General features: G+C 32.5%; 1 protein-coding gene across 1 annotated transcript in view; it reads left to right on the top strand.

The window, feature by feature from the left end:
* Positions 1-27,109, top strand: part of Smp_143800 (putative sodium/chloride dependent neurotransmitter transporter) — a gene marked incomplete at both ends in the record, with an annotated part of 70,029 nt that overhangs the window by 11,745 nt on the left and 31,175 nt on the right. The window contains 5 exons of the mRNA XM_018790115.1: positions 4,641-4,775; positions 12,606-12,709; positions 15,388-15,625; positions 16,973-17,110; positions 26,532-26,717. Of these exons, the coding sequence (XP_018655491.1) occupies positions 4,641-4,775; positions 12,606-12,709; positions 15,388-15,625; positions 16,973-17,110; positions 26,532-26,717 (801 nt within the window). The remainder of the gene's footprint in view (positions 1-4,640; positions 4,776-12,605; positions 12,710-15,387; positions 15,626-16,972; positions 17,111-26,531; positions 26,718-27,109) is intronic.

Below are 27,109 nucleotides of genomic sequence, written 5' to 3'. Positions count from 1 at the left end.
GATTGATTCATACACCATTTGTTCCATTAGGATACTGGAGCCCATGTACACCATTGGTTTGGAATCAGGGTTTTCCAACTCCCTCAGGTAGACTCGCCGCGTCCACCAACACGGTTAAATCGCCGGACATTTACTTTTCGTTCTCTCAATTTCGTGAACAACAGTAATGCCACGAGAAGGCAGTGGGTAGGACTTCCCTGTCAGAGACTATATACTTTTGGCCATGTGAGAGCATTTGGAGAGGGAGAGCGGACTCTCCCCACTCTCGGCCGTACCAGGGCATTTGGGGGCATATATATATATGTGTTTATAAATTAATAAGTAGTTTATATTCTAATATAATCAAAGGAGATTAATTGATATAGATTAACACTGATAACATGTCAATCAATGATAAATATGAATATTTCTTTTCCTTATTATTAATTTATTACTTTAATGAGTAGTAGAATATCAAATGTTTAATTAATAACTAGGAAGAATTATTATTCAGCATTAAAAATATCATACCTTATCAACATTTTTAATCAACGTAAAATTACAATGAAAGAATAATGAAATCAGCTTTCTCAGTCATTTTAATGATAGAATAAAGTAATTATTAAAATGTGTAAACTTTTATATATAGTTGAAATCATGAGTCAATTGAAGCTAGACCACCATGGAAAACCTGGAAGCATTGGACGGCCGTTTCGTCCTATTGTGGGACTCCTCAGCAGTGCGCATCCACGATCCCACCTCGCGAGATTCAAACCCAGGACCTACCAGTCTCGAGCCAGAGCACTTAACCGATAGACCATTGAGCCGGCATCCAACGGTGTTGATGTTTAACTTCAACCAATCCACCAAACCACGTTAAATCTTTACCCCACAGATGTATATATTAGTCACAAAGATAGATAATATAATATGGAGTGACTTCTATTAAAAAAAGGTGATTTTCTATAATTATTTAAAAAGGATAATGAACTAAATGTACCGTTTGTTAATATTTGGGCAAATAATGTATTACAGAATTCTCCAGCACAATTGAAACTTTAATGCATGGCAACAATCAGATAGAATCTAATATTTTATGATTTCTGAGTTCTAATTGTTTTGTTTCAATAATGTTGTTCATATCATTCTGTATAGTTTATTAACATTTGTGATTCATCTGTTTTATATAACTAAGTAAAATAGATTTCATGGTGTGGTTTAATCCAAAACATTACCAAGCCACATATTTGTAAATAAGTAGTGTAAAAAATTTCGTTATTGAAGACCCTTATTAACATAGAACATTGACAGACGGTATCGTGTGTTTGCGCACAGAGACAACAATCCAATTGGTGTTACCATCTTGAAACTTCGACTTCGGTGGCTTGGACATGTTCTGCGAATGTCATTCCAGAGAATTCCACGTCGTGCATTATTTGCCGACGCTGGGACTGGTTGGAAAAAGAGGAGAGGTGGTCAGTGTATGACATGGTGTCGTGATATGAAAGAAACCTGCAAAGGGATGGCTTCTGTTGGTCCTTCATGACTCGCTGGTTGGGATCCAAAAGATGGTGCAATACAGCGGCTAGAGACGTTATCAGATATGGCTCAGAATAGAAGCCAGTGGCGATCCTGCTGTAACCTTCTTCCACTTTCTTCATAAAGAGTGGTTATAACCTCCTTAACTGAAAGAGTTCTTCTGATTGTACATCTCAGTTTCCCTCATCATTAACCCTTTTCTCTTCCCATTCTCATTGTTTTGTGTGGCGCATATATATCTGGTGCCCTTACTTACTTACTTACTTACGCCTGCTACTCCCAATGGAGCATAGGCTGCCGACCAGCTTTCTCCAACCCACTCTGTCCTGGGCCTTCTTTTCTAGTTCTATCCAGTTCTTGTTCATTCTTCTCATGTCTGTCTCCATTTCTCGGCGTAATGTGTTCTTTGGTCTTCCTCTTCTCCTTTGACCTTCAGGATTCCATGTGAGGGCTTGTCTTGTGACACAATTGGGTGACTTCCCCAAAGTGTTCCCAATCAACTTCAAGCGCTTCCTCCTGATTTCTTCCTCCGCTGGAATCTGGTTTGTTGTCTCCAAAAGTAACTTGTTGCTGATAGTGTCTGGCCATCGGATCTGAAGTATCTTGCGTAGACAGCTGTTAATAAACACTTGTATCTTCTGGATAATGGCTTTCGTATATCTGGTGCCCCCTTGTACCAATATTTATGTGTTTAAATAAATAATAATAATTGACATTGATTCATATTAACATTCATTTTGAAAGAGATAAGTCTAACCAAATGATAAAAGTAGAAGTCTAATAATCCAGGGTACAAAGTATAAAGAGTTAATCTTCTTAGAAGTATAATTTGGAGTTTCATAAATTTTTTATTTCATCTACTTTCGGTTATTCTGTTAATAGGTTTATGATTAGTGAATAGCTGATTGATATAATTCGTCAATGAATTGTACTTTTACACATTTTATATGTTCTAATTATGAACCACAAAGCTGATTGATATGTCCTAGGATTAGGTATATCTTCAGATAAAATTATGTTAAAAACGTTTAGAATTGTCGAGTTCGAGCCAGAAAAAGAAAGTAGTGATAAAGGAAATCAAAGGTAATTTCACTGCTTCCAGACACAAAGTAATTCCTCATTCATGTGATAGTGTACTAAGATAGTATTCAGTTGTTCGTTTGGAACTGTTTACAAATGTTTTAGTAATAAACGTGTTGACTAAGCTTTCTTTTTAACATGATTTGCATAACAGTATAAGTAAACGTAATCTTTGTAAATGAACTTTGGCTTGTATTCAGTTTAGTTATATCAGCAAAATTCCAATAATAAAGGGTGGCTAATTGCTAAAATTTATATTCACTATACTGCTTAAATATATTCACCTTTATTTTCCGAGTTATCATTCATGGTTACGCCTTAGTTGTGCTAAGGCCTGCTCATTTTTTCTAGAGCAACAGTAACATGAGTCAATATACTAAGCTTCAATGACAATAACAATAGTATTCTCTACAGATAGATGTAGTTTAGGAATCAAAAATCAATAAACGCGTAATGTTAATACTACAACAACGGAAGGAATATATTATTTCAATTACATAAAGATTTAATTGTATACAAAATTGTAGGTTCATAAATTCGTTGACAATAAACTCATAGATCAGAAGGGGTTTTGTGGAGATTTCAGTATTTCCATTGTTGAAATCGCGAGTCAATTGAAGCTAGACCACCATCGAATACCTGGAAGCACTCGACGGCCGTTTTGTCCTATTATGGGACTCCTCAGCAGTGCGCATCCACGATCCCACCTCGCAAGATTCGAACCGAGGACCTACCAGTCTCGCGCCAGAGCGCTTAACCGATAGATCACTGAGCCGGCATCCAACGGTGTTAATGTCTAACCTCAGCCAATCCACGATGTTTTTGAGCAACCGTTCACCGATTGTCTTCAGTGAGTTGATATCTCTACAACAGACTTGGTTGAATTCCACTGGTCACTGTTTCCCACTAGAAGAATCTCGCGAGTTCGGGATAGTGGATGCGCACTGCTGAGAAGTCCCATAGTAGGACGAAACGGCTGTCGAGTGCTTCCAGGATTTTCATTGTGGTCTAGCTTCATTTGACTCATTGTTTCAACTATGGAAATAAACTAATAGTTAGTATAGAGTTATCCAACGATTAGAAACTGAAGGTTTAAAACTAATTCATTTGAATGTTGTAAACGGGAAAAAACACATCAGATATAACGTCAAGCATATTAGTTAAGATTGATGAACTGGTGTAGCGTAATTAATAATAATTGATTACATAATCAAAATAATAATAATAAACGTATTAGGTAATTATGACAAAACCAACTTGGTGAATAGGTATCAATGTAGATTATTTATTTATTTTATTTAAATACATAAATATTGGTACAAAGAGGCACCAGATATATATGCGTCACACAAATCAAATGAGATTTGTGTGAGGGCTGTGATACTGCCCAGTTGCTCAAAGTGAAGCAGGTGGTTTCCTTAGGGGGCCATACTAGGAGCCTTTGACCTAACGGTCTGATCCACAAGGCAGTGGAGCATCGTGAGCAGATGCAGTCCCATGGTAGCTGGTGACCAACGATTGATTCATACACCATTTATTACTTCAGATTCTTGGAGCCCATGTACACCATTGGTTTGGAATCAGTGTTTTCCAACTCCCCTAGGTGGACTCGTCGTGTCCACCAACCCGATTGTAGCACCGGACATTCTCTTTTCGTCCTCTCAATTTCGTAAACAACAGTAATGCCACGAGAAGGCAGCAAGTAGGATAATGAAAAGCATAAGATTACGCAAAAGATATAACTACTTAATTCGAATTAACTACAAAACAACAACGAAAGATACTAAACATTACTTCTGTAGACACTAGTAATATTGAAAGTAACCGATGGTCTTAATTTATGCAGAGGAATGTAAAAGTGGTTTCCCATGTTTTTATTGTATATTCAGAAACCACATTTTCTATTAGATATAGTTTTACCCGTTGTCAATAACTCAAAGATTTTTATGTAACGTTTAAAATGAATTTATTTTTTATAATTTATTCCTGGAAAGATTGATTATCTGATAAATATCTTCCTATTCACTTCATTTCCACTTTAGGTTATGTATATAACAGCAACTACACCATATATATTCATGATTACATTACTTATAAGAACAGCTCAGTTAGAAGGAGCATTAAATGGTATAACTTATTATTTAAAACCAGACTGGGATAAATTAACAGATATGACAGTAAGTAATATTTTTCACATTAAGGATGTACATATGTAAAAATAATTTCGTTAATTTCCTGTTTTTTTTTCATTTCGGTAAACAGACAGAACAAAGTAATGAGATGTTCTCAAAATAATGACTTTAATTTTGTTACTGACATATTTCCTGCTCCAACAACTTACCAAAAGTCGCATAATTTAGGGAGAAAAAAGACAGAATTCATTCTGAACAAAGATGGATGGTGGTTGGCAATGGAATCCAGGACTCGCGTTTCGTCCTATTCGGGACTCGTCAGATGGATGTACCTCGAGGCAATACTGAGGCTATCCGCACAGCATGCACATATGTTAATAAAAGACTGATCAATAACAGTCCTAAACACCAATATTTTGGTTTACAACCGGTGCAAATGTTTGTTAGTTACAACAAACCTATAGTTCTTAATGATAAATCCAAAATAAACCATGTAAACAAATTGATTCAAAATTTATACATTGTATTCTTTCACTTCCTAATAAAATCAAATGTCAGTTTATTCTTTAAGATATCACATTTTTCTTGTTATACTTATGAATCCATTATTGATTATATAATAATATGCTCTTATATGGTCTGAGTTATCCAGAACAATACCTTTATTTAAACAATTTGTAGAATATGCAAACATTTTTGGTCATATTTTTTTCAAAAGTATGTATTTTATGGACCAATATGTAAATATTTCTTTTCTTGGAAATAACATGTAAACAACCATTTAGTTCATGTAACTGAAGAAGTTTACAGTATTACCAAAGACCTAAAAAAGAAGTTTCAGGACTCATATCAAATTTATTTGGATCCATTAAAAAATATAAACAATAGTTTAAATACAAGTACTTAATCGTATTCAGATTAAATTTCTCTTGATAGACAATGAATTTAAAATGTTAGCTTTTTCGTGTTGACAAGATGGCCTGCTTAAACATCTGGGCTACCTGTTCCTGTCATCTAGATATTTCAACAAATTATCTAATTTTGTTTGTTTTAATACATCATTATGACTATTAATCGCATAACCTATTCAAGTGCGTTTCTGAAAAGTGTACAACCTTTCGCTGTGAAGGTTACAGAAGGCCTAATCAGAGATATCGTGGTTGCTGGCAATATACAGAGAAAAGAATGTACATTACTCAGATGTCGATTGACTGTACTGCTAACTTCTAACTGGTGATCACTCAATATTTATTGTCAGGATCGACGAAGGAGTAAGAAACAGAAACCTGTTGAAATAACTTGTGTTGAGAATTCTATATTATACCAAAAATATAATATTGTATAAAGCTAATAATAATAGTAAGATATTTTACCCAAATTAAAATTTCTTTTTTATTATTTCAACTAAATTGAAATTATATATATAAGAAAGGAAACATTTTTAATAATTGAATTCATGAGTTGATTAAAGCTAAGCCATCACGTAAAACTTAGAAGCACTGGACGGCCATTTCATTCTATTATTGAACTCTTCAGTAGTTCGCAAGATCGTGAAGGAATCCCATACAAGTTTTCCATTATAGTTGAAAGCATGAGTCAATTGAAGCTAAACCACCATGGAAAACCTGCAAGCACTCAACGACCGTGTCGTCCTATTATGGGACTCAGCATTGCACATTCACGATCTCGCCTCGCGAGATTCGAACCCAGGACCTACCAGTTTCGCACCAGAGCACTTAACCGATAGACCATTATAGTTTAGATTTAATCAACTCATGAATTCAACTAGTAAATTATTACAATCTTCACAAAACCTCTCTTTCTGATAAAATTATGAAATCATTATTCATAATCTTAATAAATGATAAAAAAAATGTTGATCAATGTAATCATTCACTGAATATTGAACTATAATAATAAATAATTTAACAATTCAAAGATATTATTCATGAGATTGAACTCTTCATTATTGATTAATTAATTTTCTATAACTTGATAATGATAGAATACATCTTATAGATAGATAGATATTATCTAAGGTTGACCATTTGACTTTATTTTCCTTTTAAGAAAGTATAAAAAGTAAGTTATAGTTAAATAATTAAGAAAATATATCAAGTTTTTTTAATATTTTAGATTGTTATGTAATTAGATATAATAAATTATCTATTAATGAATTAGATTAAATTTAATTATTCATTATTCATGACCTATATAAGGGAACAAATGGTTGTTGTTCTTTCAACTCTTTTCTTCTTCTTCTGCCTCTTCTTCTTCTTTTGAATATCATCTTTAAATAGATAAGTGATATAAATCATTGAAGATATTTTCGAAGTTTTTTTTTATTCTTTTAAAATATAAGACGAGAATTAAGGTTATATTGAGGCAATATACACAGTATGCTTATATGGCCACTAAGAGACTGATCAGTTGCAATCCTAAACATCAATGGGAAGATTCAAACAAACAATGCCAAGTGAATTGTATTTCTAGTTTTTGACAGTAAAAAAAAACACTTTCTATATTACTTTTTGTTACAATCTATTGATTTGTTTGAGGTATTAGTTATTGTCACTATGATTATATCATCAACATGTGTTGCTATGAATTGTACTTTTAAAAAAAGTTAATGATGGATAAATGACATTGTAACTAAATCAAACATAGAAGGAAAATTTATTTGTTTTTTTTTAGAAAAATTTGAATCGATAGATAATGTTACATCTATACTACTGATTTGTTTTAAATTTGGTGAAGACAACAACCAAGAATAATATATTTTTGGACATGAAAAAAATAACTAAATGATTAGCTTATTAGCGCAATACATTTCGAACAATCTGATCACACATACCTGCTAGGATCATTTATATATAAAAATCAGAGGTCAATTAGATTGGAAATGGGGGGTGAGAGGGGGTTTGAATTTTTGTATGGTGTTGTATAAAAGTGTAAAAGGGAGTATACTAAGGTTTATTGAAGCCTTAGTCATACGAAAATTCAAACCTTCTTTGTGTATTCAAAAACAGTTAGCTCACACCTTAAACTTACCGTGGTAATATTAGCTTATTATCCAGAGTGATTATGTTTCAAATCGTTTTCACATTCTTCTTCTTCTTATTATTATCCTTGTCTACTCTTAACTCTCCCCTCATTTCTAGTCTAGTTAACCTTTTATTTTTATATATAAATTAAAACACGAAGTTCAGCGAAGGGATCTCTTTTCAACAAATTTATTATCAAGCTGCACTTCTACCCGAAGTTTGTGCTGATGATGAAAGCTCCACGACCAAACCATCCAGCTCAGAGAACAAACCAACATCAAAAGCTGTACAATCGTATATATATGAAGATGTTCTTAACAAGTATATGTGTGATCAGATTGTTCGAAATGTATTGCGCTAATATATCACATAGTTTCGAGAATCTTCGTCTTCTTATGACACCAAATGATTAGTGTATGTTTTAAAATAAAAAGAATACAAGTCAAAAAGTTTTGGGAAGCCTGTATAGAATATAGCTTAAATAAAATGGTCTAGAATCTAATCAAAATTGTTTAGGTATTCTGTATTCTGATTTATAAGTTAAAGTATTATCTGAATTGAAACTAAATTTTATATGTAAAAAATGACAAATGCAGTCTAAGATTAAAGTGAACTCCAGTTAAGTTCAAACTACTCAAATCAGTCAAACCAAAGCATCACTCTGTGAATGTATGTACACAGCACAATATTTAATAAGGTTTAATGCACATTGTTTTATAAAATACATATCAGTCCTGGTTATTTTGTAAAGTTATATTTAGTCTATTATTGTCTTTTTCATAGAATATTTCATAGTTTGAATAAGAAATTAATAGTATACTGATAATATCCAAAGTTATTGAATATTGAATAAAAGAAAGTGTTAAAATCAAATTCATAGCATAAACAGTCTTCCTACAAAATGATATTTATTTCACATTCTATAGATAAGTTTTTGTATAGACATATTATTTAGGCTAGTAAAATTAAATACAGTTAATAAGTATTTAAATCTACTTTAAAAAAGTAACAATCAACTTAAATTCTATTGTATTTGAATGAAATTCCAATCAACTATTACATATTAACTTCATTAGTTGAGATCATGAGTCAATTGAAGGTAGACCACCATGGAAAACCTAAAAGTATGGGACGGCCATTTCATGGATGTGCACTGATGAGGAGTCCCACAATAGGACGAAACGGTCGTCCAGTGCTTTCAGGTTTTCCATGATGGTCTAGCTTCAATTGACTCATGATCTTAACTATTGAAATTACTATAATATCCACAAAATCCCTTCTGATATTACATATTAGTTATATAGTTTTTAAGTATGTCATATTTTTTTTTCATTATATGTGGGTGAATTTTAACAAACTTGATATGATTCGTTTGTGTAAATAATGAAACAAAACAAAATGTATGTAGAATATTTTCAAAACACAATTATATGAACGAAGAATATTCTTTTCAATAATTTCTCATCAGGTTCTACAATTATAAATCCAAGTTAATAATCCATAAAATTGACCAGGTTTAAGACAGAGTACATCATTTTAGAAACTGTAACATGTGAATCAAGGAGTGTTGTTTGTGATATAAAATAAAATGAAATTGTTAATGTTGGAACTGACTAATATGTAGTGTTAACTTAAATCAGTTTATAGGTGAAATAAAATCGTAAGATAAATTATCAGAATATATATAGTTGACATGAGGGTGAGATAGAACAATGGGATTACAAATCAGAAATTACGTAATATGTAGAATAATATAAATTAGGTCATATATATTTTCAACAACAACGAAAAAAATACATCAAATACAATGTTAGAGATAAGATTTTGACCTTGTAAAACTTTATGTTCAACCTTGAAAATTTTTTTAAACAAATTGTTTGACCAACAAACATAATGAAATATCTTTAATATCATATTTGACGGTCGCATAATATTTAGAAATACATCTCAGAAAAGCATTTCGGGACACTATTCGGCTTGACACTTAAAAGGACAATTTAGAAATATATTTAAATCTTATATCAGATATTAATCTTAGACTGTCACCTGAGATAGTTACTAGACTAAAAAAAATTTTAAATATTACATTAACCTTTATGATCATATACTTTAGGATAAATATATGTAATACTACATATATGGGAATAAAACTTTTTAAAAACTATACATGGAGAATACAACAATACATTATTTGTATATAATAAATTCTTTTTTATTGAAAAGTATATTGAAGCTGGACTAAAAGGATATACATTTATAGAAGCCGCTAGATGTATCTATTCGAAAGATTTTTCTTCATGTCTAAACTTCATTGATGATTTCATTCAATTTTCATTATTCTTCAGTCTGTAACTAGTTTTCATATATTGTGGTGTGGGTTACTGATATCCACATATGTAGTATATGGTGATGGTCGGGCATTGAATGTACTTCAGTAGAAGATCGATAAAGAGAGAACAGGAACGGCACGCAATTGGTACAAAAATGCATGAACAATTATAATCGGAGACTATAGACGGATATTTGCAGAAGGAACAGTCAAATTGAGACGATTGTTATTTTGCAAATTAACTATTTACTATATGGTTCTCATATTTTAATGAGATATTCTGTAATGTTGTGCTAAAATACATTTGATTGTCCCCACTCGTGTTCTGTTCACTACAATATGAGTATTTTCAGATTCCCATATATATATACTGATTAAAATTGATAACATTACAGAGGAAAATCTTTTATGAGGATGATTTGTTAATAATATGTGATACATCAACCTATGTGTATTCTTATTATCAGAAGGGGTTTTTGTGGAGATTCATTATTTTCATGGTTGAAAGCGTGAGTCAACTGAAGCTAGACCACCAGAGAAAACCTGGAAGCACGGTTGCTCAACTTCGTGGATTGGTTGGAGTTAGACATAAACACCATCGGATGCTGGCTCAGTGGTCTATTGGTTAAGTGCTCTGGCGCAAGACTGGTAAGTCTTGGGTTCGAATCTCGAGAGGCGAGGTCGTGAATACACACTGCTGAGGAGTCCCACAACAGGACGAAACGGCCATCGAGTGCTTGCAGGTTTTCCATGGTGGTCTAGCTTCAATTGACTCACGTTTTCAACTATGTGTATTCTTTATTTACTACTATGATCGAATTATTTAACATTTTGAAATAGAAACGTTTAACACTATACAGTCTACTCACGGGTTATAATTTTACTCTTCCAACCTAATGTCAGTTAAATAACATCAATGTTTATTCGATTTATTGTTTATTCTGTTCCTCACACATAATTTTTATTCTATATTCATGTAAGTTTCGATTTGCTCATATATACTGTGTTAATGATTTCAAATAGGTCAACCTTACTTTAGTATGAACACATCAATAAACATGTTTGAAAGTAGTACATGCCCTATTTACTAATCTGTTTCATTATTAATTATCTACTAATCTATTCATGAATTGAAAATAATGATATTTATTGTTTAAGAGTCTACACAATTTGAAATCAAATGAAGTATTCCTTGTTTTAATTCTTATCGAACTTGTATTGTAACATGGATACATTCTAGAGAGGAGTACTAGACTAAGACAAAATAACTGTTTTAAAACAACTCGTTTTCAATTAATTCTGTGGCTAATGTAGATTCCTTATGTAAACTATGTTTGTCTGCTTTGTTGTTTAGCTTTTTTTCTATGTTTATTGATCATTTCAAAAGCAAATTCTACAAAAGGTCAAATGAAAATTTATTTGAAGAGCAGAATGATCTTTATAAATAAGCAATCCTAAAATAGAAGAAAGAAACACTGTTCTTTAAATAACAAGCTTTCTGTTCATTTTATTAATTGCTTTGAATTATGAGCTCCCAAATGCCCTGGTACGGCAGAGAGAGAGGAGAGCACGCTCTCCCTCTCCAAATACTCTCACATGGCCACAAGTATATAGCCTCTTCCAGGGAAGTCCTACTCACTACGTTCTCGTGACATTACTGTTGTTCATGAAATTGAGAGGACGAAAAGTAAATGTCCGGCGCTTTAACCGGGTTGGTGGACACGACGAGTCCACCTAGGGGAGTTGGAAAACCCCGATTCCAAACCAATAGTGTACATGGGCTCCAGTATCCTGAAGAAACAAATGGCGTATGAACCAATCGTTGGTCACCGGTTACCATGGGACTGCATCTCCTCACGATGCTCCACTGCCTTGCGGATCAGACCATTAGGTCAAAGGCTCCGGGTGTGATCCCCTAAGAAAACCATCTACTTGAGTTTGGGCACCTGGGCAGTATCATAGCCCTCACACAAAACAAATGAGATTTGTGTGGCGCACATGTATCTGGTGCTTCCTTGTACCAATATTTATGTGTCTAAATAAATAAATAAATATCTCAACTTATTCTATTGACTATCTCCAACCCCATGATCTTTACTTAGTAATCAGCAAGTGTAAATATCTTGGTCATACAGAAGGTCAGTTGCTTTCTGAATCGGTACATGGCAACATCTCGGATTGTATACTAAGATGAAGGAGGTTTGAATCCATCAAGTTTATCAGCACAAATTGTTGGTGAAAACTTACTTTCATGAAAACTAGGCGAGAAACAGAGTTTCTCTTTAGATAACTTCAATTATTTGACAGTTACTTTCATCAATTCTTAAATCATCATTTGTTTACATGATTTTCATCTAGCTAATATCAGTATACTTAGTATCTGATAAGTAGAATGTATGATTTATTATTGTGACTTCTGAATACGAATCAAGAAAATTTTATTTTACAGAAAGCGTAGTAAATGATCTTTGTAAAAATAATTTCATTTTCATTCTTTTATAGGTTTGGTCAGATGCTGGAACGCAAATTTTTTTCAGTTATGCCATTGGCTTGGGAGCTTTGACTGCATTGGGAAGTTATAATCGTTATCATCATAATTCAGTTAGGTAGGTGTGTTCAATATAAATGTACATTACTGTTAATCCTTTTAGTTTTGTGGAAGTGTTCTGGGTTCTTTTTAACTAGTATTTTTTGGTTGGTAGATATTTTCATATTATACGGATCAAAATAAAAAGATTGACATACGAGGTTAATTCGAAAATTCAGATCATCATTGGTAAATTGTAATTTTTCAAAGTAGTTTTCGTTATGAATCGACATACGTTGGGGTAATCAGGAAAACTAAGAAAGCTCTAGATAGCTATTATGTCTTTGTATGGAACACATCATCAGTTCTACCTTGAATAATACGTATCTTTAACAAAAGGTGGGCGATAAATTTAACGAATTCCACTGGGACCTTATATTACTATCTTGGGTCAGTTTACTTTGAAAAGAAATACTACTATTAGAATTTCATTCATAAAAAAAGTGTCCGGAGAAATCAAATTACCCTTCATTTCCTTTCACTACTTAACTTTTTACTTATCACAACACTTGTTTAACTTTATAGTCAGTTCTACATTTAGTACATAAAACCGAGTAGTCATGGGACGACAAGATACAAAATGTAAATTTAACTGTACATGTTTTAAATCTGTCAATTAAAAAGTTGAGTTTTTAAAGGATAGTTTATAATCCAATAAAATCGCTTAAATAAGGAAAGATTATTTGAGCTGATAATGGCCTGTTTATATTGTTCCTGTTCATTTAATTAAACTCGTATTGAGAGTATTTTAAGGTTTCAATACGGAGCTAACTAGTGTTTAATTCTTATTATATTACACATTATAAACATCGACTGTTCTTCAGCTGCCCACAAGTATACCATAAAGATTATGATAAAAACTGTTCTCATCAAGATTAAGAACAAAACTGTTTATGTAAAGAATGACAAATCGCCAATTATAATAACGAAACCAGGAAATAGGTTACTTAACACTGAAAACTAAATAGACTAAATAAAGTAAAATAAGCAAATATTCTCAAAGAATCAAATAGATCATCAAAAAGTTAAAGATTACAGTTATTTTTTTAAATTAATCGTTAAAAATGTAAGCTCAAAATTACTTTTGTATCACATGACATTTCGAATGATCAGAAGGGGTTTTGTGGAGATTTCAGTATTTTTATAGTTGAAATCATCAGTAAATTAAAGCTAAACCACCATGGAAAACCTGCAAGCGCTCGATGTACCTTTCGTCCTATTGTGGGACTCATCAGAAGCGTGCATCCACGATCCGGCCTCGCGAGATTCAAACTCAGGACCTATCAGTCTGGCACGCGAGCATTTAACCTCTAGACCACTGAGCCGGCCGGCATCCAACGGTGTTAATGTCTAACTTCAACTAATCCACGAAGTTTGAGCAACCGTTCACCAATTGTCTTCAGTGAGTTGTTATCTCACAACAGACCTGGTTGAACTCCACTGGTTACTGCTTCTCACTAGAACTCCAGGACATATATCTTGAAGACAGTCACTAGTGAGCATATGATTATTATCAGAAGAGGTTTCGTGGAGATTTCAGTATTTTCATAGTTTAAATCATGAGTCAATTGAAGCTAGACAACCATGGAAAAACAGCAAGCACTCGATGGCCATTTCGTCGTATTATGGGACTCCTCAGCAGTGCGCACCCACGATCCCGCCTCGCAAGATTCGAACCCAGGACGAAACGGCCGTCCAGTGCTTTCAGGTTTTCCATGGTGGTCTAGCTTCAATTGACATTTTGAATGGTTTCATTGGTCTTTGTAAAACATTTTAAAAAGTCTTAATGAATTGAATTTCCCCAAGTTCATATTTGTAATAGAATAAATACAAACTGAGTTATTCTTCATGCTAAACTATCACGCTAGATCTTAAACATTCATTGTTCTAAGTAAGAAATATTGGTGAATGATGTTGAAATTTTACACTATTAAAACGTATGAACTGAATGCAGATTGATGGATAAATACAACAATATGATTAAGTAAAGTGTTGGCCGTTTGTGAGACAGGATCATTAACTCAAACCTCTGAATAAACCAATGTGTAAGGCCAGTTCACCAGCTAGAAAAACAGATTCTTAATTCAATAAAGTAGCATGGTTATATATACAAAACATAAACATAAAAATATCGTAATTCGATGTCATAAACGATTGAGCAATATCAATTATGTGAATTACTTACTTTATAGTGAATTAGATAGAATCCAACCATACAGTCTAATATTTATGCTCATTATATCATGTAAATAGTCGCTTTCATAACGTAATCATAAATCAAACAAAAGTATAATGGTATCATAAGCAAAGATGGCTAGTGGCTAGTAGTAGAATCCAGGATGCGCGTTTCGTCCTATTTGGGACTCGTCAGCTGGATATACCTGCATCTCATAGTTGATGTTCACTCTGGGAGTCGAACCCAGTACCTTTCAATTCAAACGCCATCACGTTATCCACTCAGCTATTGAGTCCTGATAGCCACTTACTTGTGCAATGGGATAAAGTTTAAATTCACTTGGTATTGTTTGTTTGAATCTTCCCATAATAGTGTCGTTTCAGAAATAAATCATATTTCCTACTCGTAATCGATAAATGAAAAATGTATGAAATACATTTTGATTTAGAATAATGAACAATTCTGTATTGTAACGATTTCATTTCATTGTTTCATGTTTTTTTTTTCGGCTAACATTTCAGAGATTGTCTTTTATTCGCTGGTGCAAATACATTTACCAGTTTATTGGCTGGTTTTGTTATTTTTGCAACACTTGGCAATATGTCTTATATATCTAATGTTCCAATACATTTAATTGCAGAATCAGGACCAGGTTTAGCATTTATTATTTATCCAAAAGCATTAGGAACAATGCCTGGTAGTCCTATTTGGTCATTTTGCTTTTTTATTATGATTATCCTATTGGGAATTGATAGTATGGTTAGTGAATTTGTTTTTTTTGTTTATTTTTTGAACTAAATAAAACATTAATGAATTAAATTGTTTACATTATTTATCACTATTATCAAGTTATATCAATGATTATGATAAAATCCATGCCATTATAACTGACAGAATAATTAAACATTGAATACATTTCTGACATATCATTCCCACGATGTTCAGAGAAGGGATCTCTTTTCAACGAATTTCTTATCACGCTGTACAAACGTATATATATGAAAATGTTTTTTGGTAAAGTACTAATTCCGTGAGGAAATGTGAACACGAATAACCAAGATGACGTAATGGAAAGGTGATAATACCAGATTACGTAATACGAGTCATAACAATAGATTTAGTGAATTTAATAAGATAACTATAATGATTAAAATGTTTTTTTGTTACAAAAACAAAAGGTCATTAAAGGTCATAGAGGTGCAAAAATAAAAAGGTGATATGATGAGTATTCATGAATAAAATAATGAGAATATATGACACGCTTTCAACTATGAAAAGGGGAATTCAGTAATAATAATAAAATAATAATAATAGAATGATAATAATAATATTAAGGTCATGGTAACGATAACGATAAGACGTACTTCTTTTGTAAGCATAGTTCTCGTTTGAGCTCATGGATGGTAAGAGCTTCAGCTATTTTTAGGAGTTGAATACGAAGAAATCTAGGTAGATTTGAATGAATCATACGAACAACCTTAAAATCAGATTGTCGATCTGTAGAATGATTACAGTCGATTAGGTGTTTAAGTATAGAACTCCTAACTGCTTTCCTTTCACCAAACTGGAGTATCTTCCCGTATCCGAGAAAATAATCAGTAAATAAATGTTTATATTTTCAAATGTTTTGATGAACGAATGCCAGGCGAAACGTTGAATTTCCTTCAAATTCATTCACTGAGATTTTACAAATATATTATTTCTATTTAATATCTCTGATCTTAGTTTGCATGTTTGCTAAAGTATCTTTCCTTTAAAATTAGCTTCAATGAAATAACATGACTAGATAAAAAAAAAGACGAAAGGTCAAATACTGTATTGTTAATAGATCTGTGTTTTTTCCACTGACTACTATAAATTTTAATGCCTAAGGTTATGAAGAAAGTCCACTTTTGAATTCCTGAAGAATCACTTTTCCAAGAATAAGATTTGCATTATAGCTTTTACAGACGTGTTTACATGTATATGATTCATTTTGGTATTTTATAAAATAATCCTTCATTAATGGTTCATTTTTTTGTGTGCTGAGATTACATTTTTATGACTCTTGTAATAAATTATTGAGTTGCTTTTTTTATGTCTTTATTTTCATGTTAAATATTTTAGTTTGGTGGAGTTGAAGGTTTTGTTGCTGCAATCTCTGATTACTTACCTCAAGTGATATTAAATCCATGGTATCGAGTTAGTTTTGTTGCAGCCACATGTATTCTATCTTATGGTATTGGGTTATTTATGGTGACTAATGTAAGTAATTTTACAGCTATATCTATACGTATTTAATCATTCTGTTAAAGTAGGTTTGTGCTAAGTTTTGAAATGTTTAGAAATTCATGTTTCAACTTTGTCGAATAGTCCAAAGCATTTAGTAAGAATGTATATAATTTTGAGATGGTGGAGAAGATTCGTAACTCAGGTGGATGATTTTGATGGAGTTTTGTAATGTGGTCTTATTTATATACACCAAAACCATCTCTTCGCTCCTATGTTTTTATTCAATCAATTCTGTCAACTCACACAAACTCTTCAAATCTTATTTCAATTACTACGTAACCCATCTTGTCAATCTTTCATTCCAGTAACCATATGTAAACCCTTCATAACCTTAAAACTATCATACAATCAATTTTATCTTTCTATGAACCTCATTTGATCGATGCATCACTCACCTCTTATGTTTCTGATTCCAACTCCATATGTCCTCCAGCCTGTTCTTGAACATATATATATATATATATATATATATATATATATATATATGACCAGTGGAGTTCAACCATGTATGTTGTGAGGCAGTTACTCGGTGAAGACAATGGTGAACGGTCGCACAATATTGTTAAATGGTTGAAGTTAAACATAAACACCGTTGGATAACGACTCAGTGGTCCAGTGGTTAAGCGTTCATGCACGAGATCGAAGCCTTTGTAGCCTTTGTAATTCTAATTCATTTCGTTCATCTATGTCAATTGTTTCACATTATATCTTACTTCATTGGTAACTTTCAATACATATATGGTTGTAAGCAGCTGATGACAAACCACGAAATATCATGAATTCATATTTTTCTGCATCAATGTTTATCCTGGCTTTATTCAAATTCATAAAAGGAATCAATTGTATGAAATTAATTAATTGATTCAATGGTGGTTTACATTGACCATTATATTTTCCTATTTATTATCGTTTTTTTATTCTTCTAACAAAAACAATCCATAACATTCGTTCCAATGATTCCAAGCCATTAAGGTTGATTAAAATCCTTTGAAATAAAATGATGATGGATTTATTACAATGGAAATTTTGTTCTGATTAAAATAGCGAATAAGTTCCATTAGTATGACTTAAGTTCATTAAAGGATGGATAGAAAAACGTTTATTTACCTTTTATAAGCTTTTAACTAGGAAGTTATAATTAGTGAAGTTCAATCTGACAAGGAATAAGAAATTCGTCAGCGGAGGTATTTGATAATGACGATGATGATGGTGATGATGATGCAATATTAACGATTGATTGCATTTAGATTTGAGAAATAATGAATTCAAACTTAATAGTCTAAGCGTAACTCATAATATTGTCAGTGCATCTAATGTTGAAAGATCAAGTAAAGCTTAAGCAATTGTCTAGTCTTCTCTAGATTTCAACAAATGTCTATCAAATACCATTCTAAGATGTTAACTATCTTCAAACTAATCTCTTTTTATTTTTCAAAGTTCAAATCATGAGTCGATTGAAGCTAGACCACCATCGAAAACCTGCAAGCACTGGACGGTCGTTTCGTCCTATTATGGGACTCCTCAGCAGTGCTCATTCACGATCCCGCATTCGCGTGATTCAAACCCAGGACCTACCAGTCTCGAGCCAGAGCCCTTAACCGATAGACCACTGAGCCGGCCGGCATCCAACGGTGTTAATGTCTAACTTCAACCAATCCACGAAGTTGAGCAACCGTTTCACCAATGTCTTCAGTGAGTTGATATCTCACAACAGACCTGGTTGAACTCCACTGGTTACTGCTTCTCACTAGAACTCCAGGACATATATCTTGAAGACAGTCACTAGTGAGCATATGATTATTATCAGAAGAGGTTTCGTGGAGATTTCATTATTTTCATAGTTTAAATTATGAGTCAATTGAAACTAGACGACTGTGAAAAACCTGCAAGCACTCGACGGCCTTTTCGTCCTACTGTGGGACTCATCATTAGTGCGGATCCACGATCACGCCTCAAGAGATTCGAACCCAGTACCTACCAGTCACGCGCGCGAAATCGTGGATGCACACTGCTGAGGAATCCCATAATAGGACGAAACGGCCATCCAGTGCTTCCAGGTCTTCCATGGCTGTCTAGCTTCAATTGACTCATGATTTCAACTTTGAAAAATAATGAAATCTCCACAAAAACCCCTTCTGATTATATCCTCTTTTTACTTAAATAAAGTATTTTTCTTAAGTCATCCATAATAATAATACACAGACAACTTTAATATTTGCAGACCTTTTGTAAAATATTTGAACTATGCAGGTTTATTGATTATATATAATATCTCAATTGAATAATCTGTAATTTATTTGTATCGATAGTATATTGGCGATAATATATGTTAGTAGTATTGTAGTGAACGAGAATATATTTGGCAACAACCAAATATAGTATACACTACAATATTACTAAAAACAAATGAGAAACATTGTATACATATGAATTTTGTTCTGAAAAAAAAAGATTCCTTTTTCTTATATGTCACTTGGTTAATGTCAGTTTGTTTTTTCATAACACATACTTATATCTGAATTACGGAAGAAAGAGTTTTATATCAATATTGTGTATTTCATACATGTAAAAAGTTGTGTTAGTTTTAAATCATTCACAACAAGTTTATACCCCATATAAACATGGGCGTATTGATATTAAAAAGAAATGATACACTGAATAGCTAGCTGATCAACTAATGATTTCCACGATTATTTTCATGAGCAGAGATGGATGTTGGCTAATAGTGGAATGCAGGACGAGCGTTTCGTTTTATTTGGGACTCTTCAGCATCCCAGAGTTGAGGGGACATCAACTTTGGGATGCAGGTATATCCAGTTGTCAATTTTACTGTAAAATTTGGCGCATATCAGTAAGGAATCAAGTTACAGATATTCCAAAACCTTGGTTCATGGCTTCTCTTCTATTATTCCCGATAGTCTAACATCAAATACTATTTATACTGTCTTGGGTTATCTACACTCAATACCATATAGCTAACCAATGGAAAGAGTTTGGTTAGCTCCAACAGTTACACAAGTATAACATTGGTTGTTGTTCTTTTATCAATCGATATGAACATATCAGCCTCACAGGCGGTCAGCCACTGCCTTAATAATTCAGTGTCAATGCCTTTGACTTTTACAATTGATGACACGGGTTAATATCTCACGTAGTATATTGGTTCCCTCAAAATTACAAATATTTCATGGTCATGAGTAGTTAGTAGCATCAAATATAAGTCCGAATCTTCCTGGAGATTACCTTCTACCAACTTAAGTTCAAATACATGAACAAACCAACTATGTTTCTCAGTTACATGAACAAAAATTTAAGTTAAAGTGTTCACCGGAAACTCAGTTTTATTACAATTTAAGTAACTTTCAGGTCGATGAATGATAAACTTTTAGAATCAGTAAAAAAAGCAGTTAGAAAAAGTTAGTTTATGTAAGGATGACTTGTTAGCAAACTCAAGGAAGCCTCAAGAAGCCTAGAAAGAGCCGAATACATTCCATCCGATCACCGCTAGGGGAACATTCTAAAATGTCGACGTGTAGCTTCCTTATTGGATGAATAAGAAGGACCTCCCTATGTGCCTATTGGCTGTCCGAAATGATGATTTACTTTCAGCCAAAAACTATAAATACATGAGATTTTTGTACTATATTTGACACTGTTTGGAATAACATTCCTACTTACTAGTCTTCTGTCTTCTCACTTCGCGACTTGAGAAGGTTCTAGAGTTCGAGTGCTCAAGTATTACGCAACATACTAAGGATCTAAGTTCGAGATATAACAGTTTATCATTAGGCAGACGTAGTTTATCTCTTCTTAGTTAAAATGTACACTTAAATGTAGAACAACTACTCTTAAGGTTTTAATACAAACAACATTTTTTCATATACAAGCTGATATTCATACAGAAATCCCACTACTGACTTAATAAAAAGTTTAACATATGTTACAAATAACCTAGAACTTTACATATGAATAAGCTATACTGTGCCAAAGTTATCTTCATAGCACAACAGTGAACATAATATTTGATTGCAAGTTTACCTCAACTAAAAACAATAGAACAATAATTTATGAAGAATTTATTTATTAATCATTCAATGTCTACCAAATAATAATGACCCAGTAGTATCCTAGTTCAATTTTCATTTTCACCAACTGAATTCTTTAGGTTTTTTTTAAAAAAAATATTATGCAATCATCACGAGATGAAAAGTCCTAAGTTCGATTCTCAAAGAGATTGTAACTACTGACTATTCAAAATTCACATATTAGTAAGAAACAGCTTTTCAGTACTTCATTGGTTTTCAATTATTATCTAACTAAGATCATTCCATGATATAAACTATGAAAATATGTAAAGGAAAACTATATACATTCCAATAGGTTAGATGTAGTCTAATCTAAAAGTTAACTTAAATGGCAACACATAGGGTAGTTAGAATAATGTTAGTGTACATTAATCTTATTTCATTTCTTCTATATTTACAACAAGCGAACAAATCAATAAGAAAAAAGTCTTTTTTTCTATTTTTACAAGTAAACCACTTTTCTCAGTATATAAAAAACTTCAAACGTATGATGAATTACTTCTGTTCAATTCATCTTTCTTGTAAAAGACCTATTTTTCCATGATCATTCATTGTATTCTATCTATCTATCTATCTATCTATCTATCTGTTTATTCCAATGGCTTCTTTTTTTTTGTTTTGTATAGGGCGGTATGTACATATTTCAATTATTTGATTATTATTCGGGTAGTCGTATCATATTATGTGTAACATTTTTGGAATGTATCGTGATTGGTTATATCTATGGTAAGATTTGAAATAAGGGAAAAAAATTTTGCTGAATTAAATTTATTACTATTTAGCTTTTTTTTGAAGTTTGTCATGATTAATGCATTGTAAATGTATTTGCATTGCTTGAATATGAAACTGTTATATTGATTGCTTGTACGTGCCCTGTTTAATATATGACATGACGATGCCGTCAATTAGAATACAATCGGAAGGGGATTTTGTGGGCATTTCAGTATTTTTATAGTTGAGATCATGAGTCGATTGAAGCTAGACCACCATGCAAAGACTGGAAGCACTGGAAGGCCATTTCGTCCTATTATGGGACTCCTCAACAGTGCGCATCCACGATCCCGCCTCGCGAGATTCGAACCCAGGACCTACCAGTTTTGCACCAGAGCACTTAACCGATAGACCACTGAGCCGGCATCCAACGTGGATTGGCTTAAGTTAGACATTAACACCGAATCTCGCGCGGCGGGATCGTGGATGCGCACTGCTGAGGAGTTTCACAATAGGACGAAACGGCTTTTCAGTGCTTCCAGGTTTTCCATGTTGGTCTAGCTTCAATTGACTCATGGTTTCAATTAGAATACAGTGAATTTATTGATCAGAGCAATGATTTTTGGAAACCGTATGAGCAGTCTTGAGTACTTATCAGTCCTGCTTTTTGCCTAGCCCAGTCAGTTAAGTCCAGAACACTAATAACAGCCTCTGTGGTAGGAATCATTGTATTTCAAACATACTGAGTTTATATACTAAACAGACTGACCACATCGTACCAATAAAATGGAAAATCACATTTGTACAAGATTTGGCTAAATGTGGCTGTGAATAGGGGGGAACAGTAATTAATAGACTGGGTATAACTCAAGAATGGTAAATCGTACAGTAATAGTCTATGAGTCAAAATAAAGTTCATAATAAAAGGAACATTAATATAAATACTTAAGTTACTTAACAATTTTACAATAGGAAATATACATATCATATTGGTCTATAAATAGCTCTCAAAGTTCCCATTCATAAATCTCTTCGGGATATAACAGAAACAACAATTGTATTGATTTCAATAGTTCCTTAAAATATCCATGTATATATGTATGCATGCATATATAATTTTGTAATACAATAAATGTTCATCCCTGGTTAGTAATTACCATATAGCAGATAATTGGTTCATGTTATGACACATTGTTTTACATTAACATCTATTTTAAAGTAGTTTACAATGATAAATGTCAACGATAAAAAGGTGTTGTATTATATAATTGAATTTTATCATTTGTACTGTGTTTCTATGGTTTATTATTAAATAGATCGATACTTTCTATCATAGAAAATGTTGAAGTAATTTTCTTTAGTATGAATTATATATATCGACTATTCTGTTTATCGTCAAATTACGTACTGAATCATATGTAAACCTTTACCTAACAAATTACCCCTTCCTACTCTTCGTGTTGTTATTTGTCAATGGCATAGTCTTAACAAATTTCCAAAATGAAAACCTGACGATTATATAATTCAGATATCTTTTATTCTTACGAATACAATTATAAGATAAAGCTGTTATCAGCTGAGAATGTGTCAGAAAATATGAGAATAACAATAGGTTTGGGTGGTTTCAGATGTATAGTACTATTAAGGAATGATCTTGGATATTCTTTGTCTAACTGGTTGGTAGTTATTTTAAAAGGCATCATATTTTGACTTGGATAAAACTAATAAATTTGTATAATTGGTGAATCTCAATAGTGATATACGTTTTCAGCCTTCACATGGCTTGTTCTTATCTATTTTCAAATTGATTGTTGATTAGCTAGTGTAAGCAGCACGGGTACCAGATTAATTACGACAAGATGTTCAACTTCTTTTTTATGAATTATATCCTAAAATTTCACCATAAACGTAAATGGAAACATAAATATGTGCCAAATAACATTGACGGAAATTTAGAAAATCCAATCTTTACAAATCCCTAAATCACTCTGTCAGTTTTCATTTGTTAACATTTAGTCCCCGTTGTCTGACTCTGTAATTGACGTTAATGAAATATGTATCCTACTTGAATTCTTTTATATTCTGTCAAACATCGTAAACGAATTGTATGTAGGGTTCATATTTATATTGAAAGCCAGACAAAAACGTAAAATATAATTGTATAAAGCACTAGAGTTATGTAATACACTGACTTAGAGAATAACAAGGTGATTCTGTTTTTATACGTCAAGTAAGAAATACGGGAAGTGAATGGATATATGGATACTACGATATACACAAGTATAAAATATCATCAAAGTTATGGGTGAATGAGTGACAACTCCGAATAGAGAATAAATTGAGGAATTAGAATAATTCGTCTAGAAGTTATATTTGAAGTGACCTTAACGATTGAAATATAAATACTGTCGACGTTCCACCCGACGAACTTCTTCAGAGTAATAATCAAAATCAAAATAATCAAAGAGTGTATATACACAAGTATAAAATATCATCAAAGTTATGGGTGAATGAGTGACAACTCCGAATAGAGAATAAATTGAGGAATTAGAATAATTCGTCTTTCCGAAGTTTGGAATAAATCACGTGCGCATTTGGTAATAGTTATTGCCAGAATCACTTTTTATGGGTACTTTTTTATGACGTAATTCAGCTAGTACGAGTACCATTATTTTACACAATTTGTATGATGAATAATATAATTTGTAATACGGCTGTTATACGGATATACACCGTGCAACAATGATGAACTCATTCAGATACATAAGTGTAAGACAAAATACCTGACGGACCTGTGGTTATTTAGAATATTACTATTTATCCCTACTATACAATTTACAGATTTTTCATTATTAATAAATATAGACTGGTAGGTCCTGGGTTCGAATCTCGTGAGGCAGGATCATGGATGCGCACTGCTGAAGAGTCACACAATAGGACGAAACGGTCGTCTAGTGTTTCCAGGTTTTCCATAGTGGTCTAGCTTTAATCGACTCATGATTTCAACCATGAAATATAATAAATATTTCATATTTATACCTTCAATTTAAACTTAAAATTTTGTCAAGTTTCAATTCTACGAACTATATGAACATATTTAACACTGTAGAATATACCTATACATGCAGTCTGATTGTTTGACTTGACCTATATTCGGTATTCTGTTTTGCGTTGATTAATATGTACATGGTTATTTCTTTAAATATTGATTGTTTTTACCAAATCTAAAACTAACTGTTTTTCATTACAAAACACCAATACATTCTTAACATTTTACAAAATGTATTTTTTCTTTTAGGATGGAGACGATTTGCAAATGACATGAAATCAATGTATGGCTTTTCATTTAAATGGTTGTGTTGTATATATCTATGCATTATTACTCCATTATTTACATTGGTAAGTGTTGAAATACACCTTTCGAACTCTTTTCACCCTTATATGTATGAATGCTTTTTGTTAACAAATACTCATGTCTAGAAGTTATATTTGAAGTGACCTTAACGATTGAAATATAAATACTGTCGACGTTCCACCCGACGAACTTCTTTAGAGTAATAACCGAAATCAAAATTATCAAAGAGTGTATAAGGTTCAATAAAAAAAATATCACTAAGGACTTTAATGTGATAAGATCATGTAACAATCTGATGTTGAAATTGTTCATTTTGTTAAAAATTCATTAGTGCATTTATATGTTTTTATGCTAATTGTTATGAGGAAACAGTGAGAATATGATATCAATGACTTCTACTAAAGACAAGTTAATGGTTTTTATTTGTTACAAGATCGACAATCTACATAATTAAAATAAGTAGTCTAAGTAGATGTTGGATCAGATCAGTTATATAGTTGATTATGATGTTGAGGATAACAATAAATTTTGAGATGGTGGAGAAGATTTGTGGCTAAGGTAAATGATTTTGTTGGAGTTTTGTTCTCTGAACTGAATAGTTTGGTTGTGGAGCTTTCGTCGTTCTTCTGAACGACATCATCAGCATAAACTCCAGGTAGATGTGAAGTGTTTAAATTTCTCTATATATGACTCATACCTTGTCCTGTAGACATCAGTCTTGATTGGCTATTGTTGATCTTTAACCTATTACTGTTTTGATTCTTGGTCCTCTGAACAAAGGGTATAAAGTTGACCACATTTTTAAATTGCTTTCAGTAATGCATTCTACCTACACGATGATAGCATTATTTGGACTCTTACAATGATTGGTAGGTACAGTATCTCAAGTGACGTCTTGTTCGTCAGTTACAACAACAATTCAAATGCATAATTAGTTACAGATTCTTCGTGATATTTTTAGTCAACCAGAAAACCACCGATTTGAATGTGATTCTTTTTGATAAAACACTTTTATTTACTAACTCTCTGTTTACTGGCTGGTTTTGTCCAGATAGTTTTTACATGAAGAACAGAGTCAGTTTCATTTGTATTTTGTATACATAAAGTTGATACACCTGATTTGTCATGTAAAATGATAATAATAAGTCACACAAACGGATAAGATTCTTCAGGTTTCGAGTTCAACAGTCATATTGTCTGCTTTAATTGATTCTCATTTTTATCCATGATATTTATACTTTAGGTTCTGTTTATCTTCAGTGTAATTGTATACGAAGAACTCACATATATGCGAGCTGTCAAACCTGAACCATATCACTTTCCGAAGTGGTCTGTGATATTAGGCTGGATGATGGCCAGTTCAAGTTTGCTTTTCATTCCAGGTATCATGATGACAGAGATTATAAGAACACCGGGAACATTTATAGAAGTAAGTTCACTCAAATGAATTATTTTTTTTTGTAAAATTATGGGAAACAGTCTTTTCTGCCCAAAAAATTTGGGGTTAAATAGATGAGTAATCTGAAATAGTAGGCTACCTATTTGATGTTTGATGAATAGGAAGAAATATATGCATTATGTAATCAGATATTAGATACATAGAAATTTAATTATCAGAAGGTGTTTTGTGGAGATTTAGTATTTTTCATAGTTGAAAGCGTGAGTCAATTGAAGCTAGACCACCATGGAAAACCTGGAAACATTGGACGGCCGTTTCGTCCTATTATGGAACTCCTCAGCAGTGCGCATCCACGAACCCGCTCTCGCGAGTTTCGAACCGAGGACCTACCAGTCTCGAGCCCAAGCCCTTAACCGATAGAC

The sequence above is a fragment of the Schistosoma mansoni genome, chromosome W, assembly GCF_000237925.1.
Source record: "Schistosoma mansoni strain Puerto Rico chromosome W, complete genome".
Taxonomy (NCBI): Eukaryota; Metazoa; Platyhelminthes; class Trematoda; order Strigeidida; family Schistosomatidae; genus Schistosoma; species Schistosoma mansoni.
The sequence above is the reverse complement of the archived record's forward strand: the minus strand, read 5'-3'. Positions and strand labels throughout refer to the sequence as shown.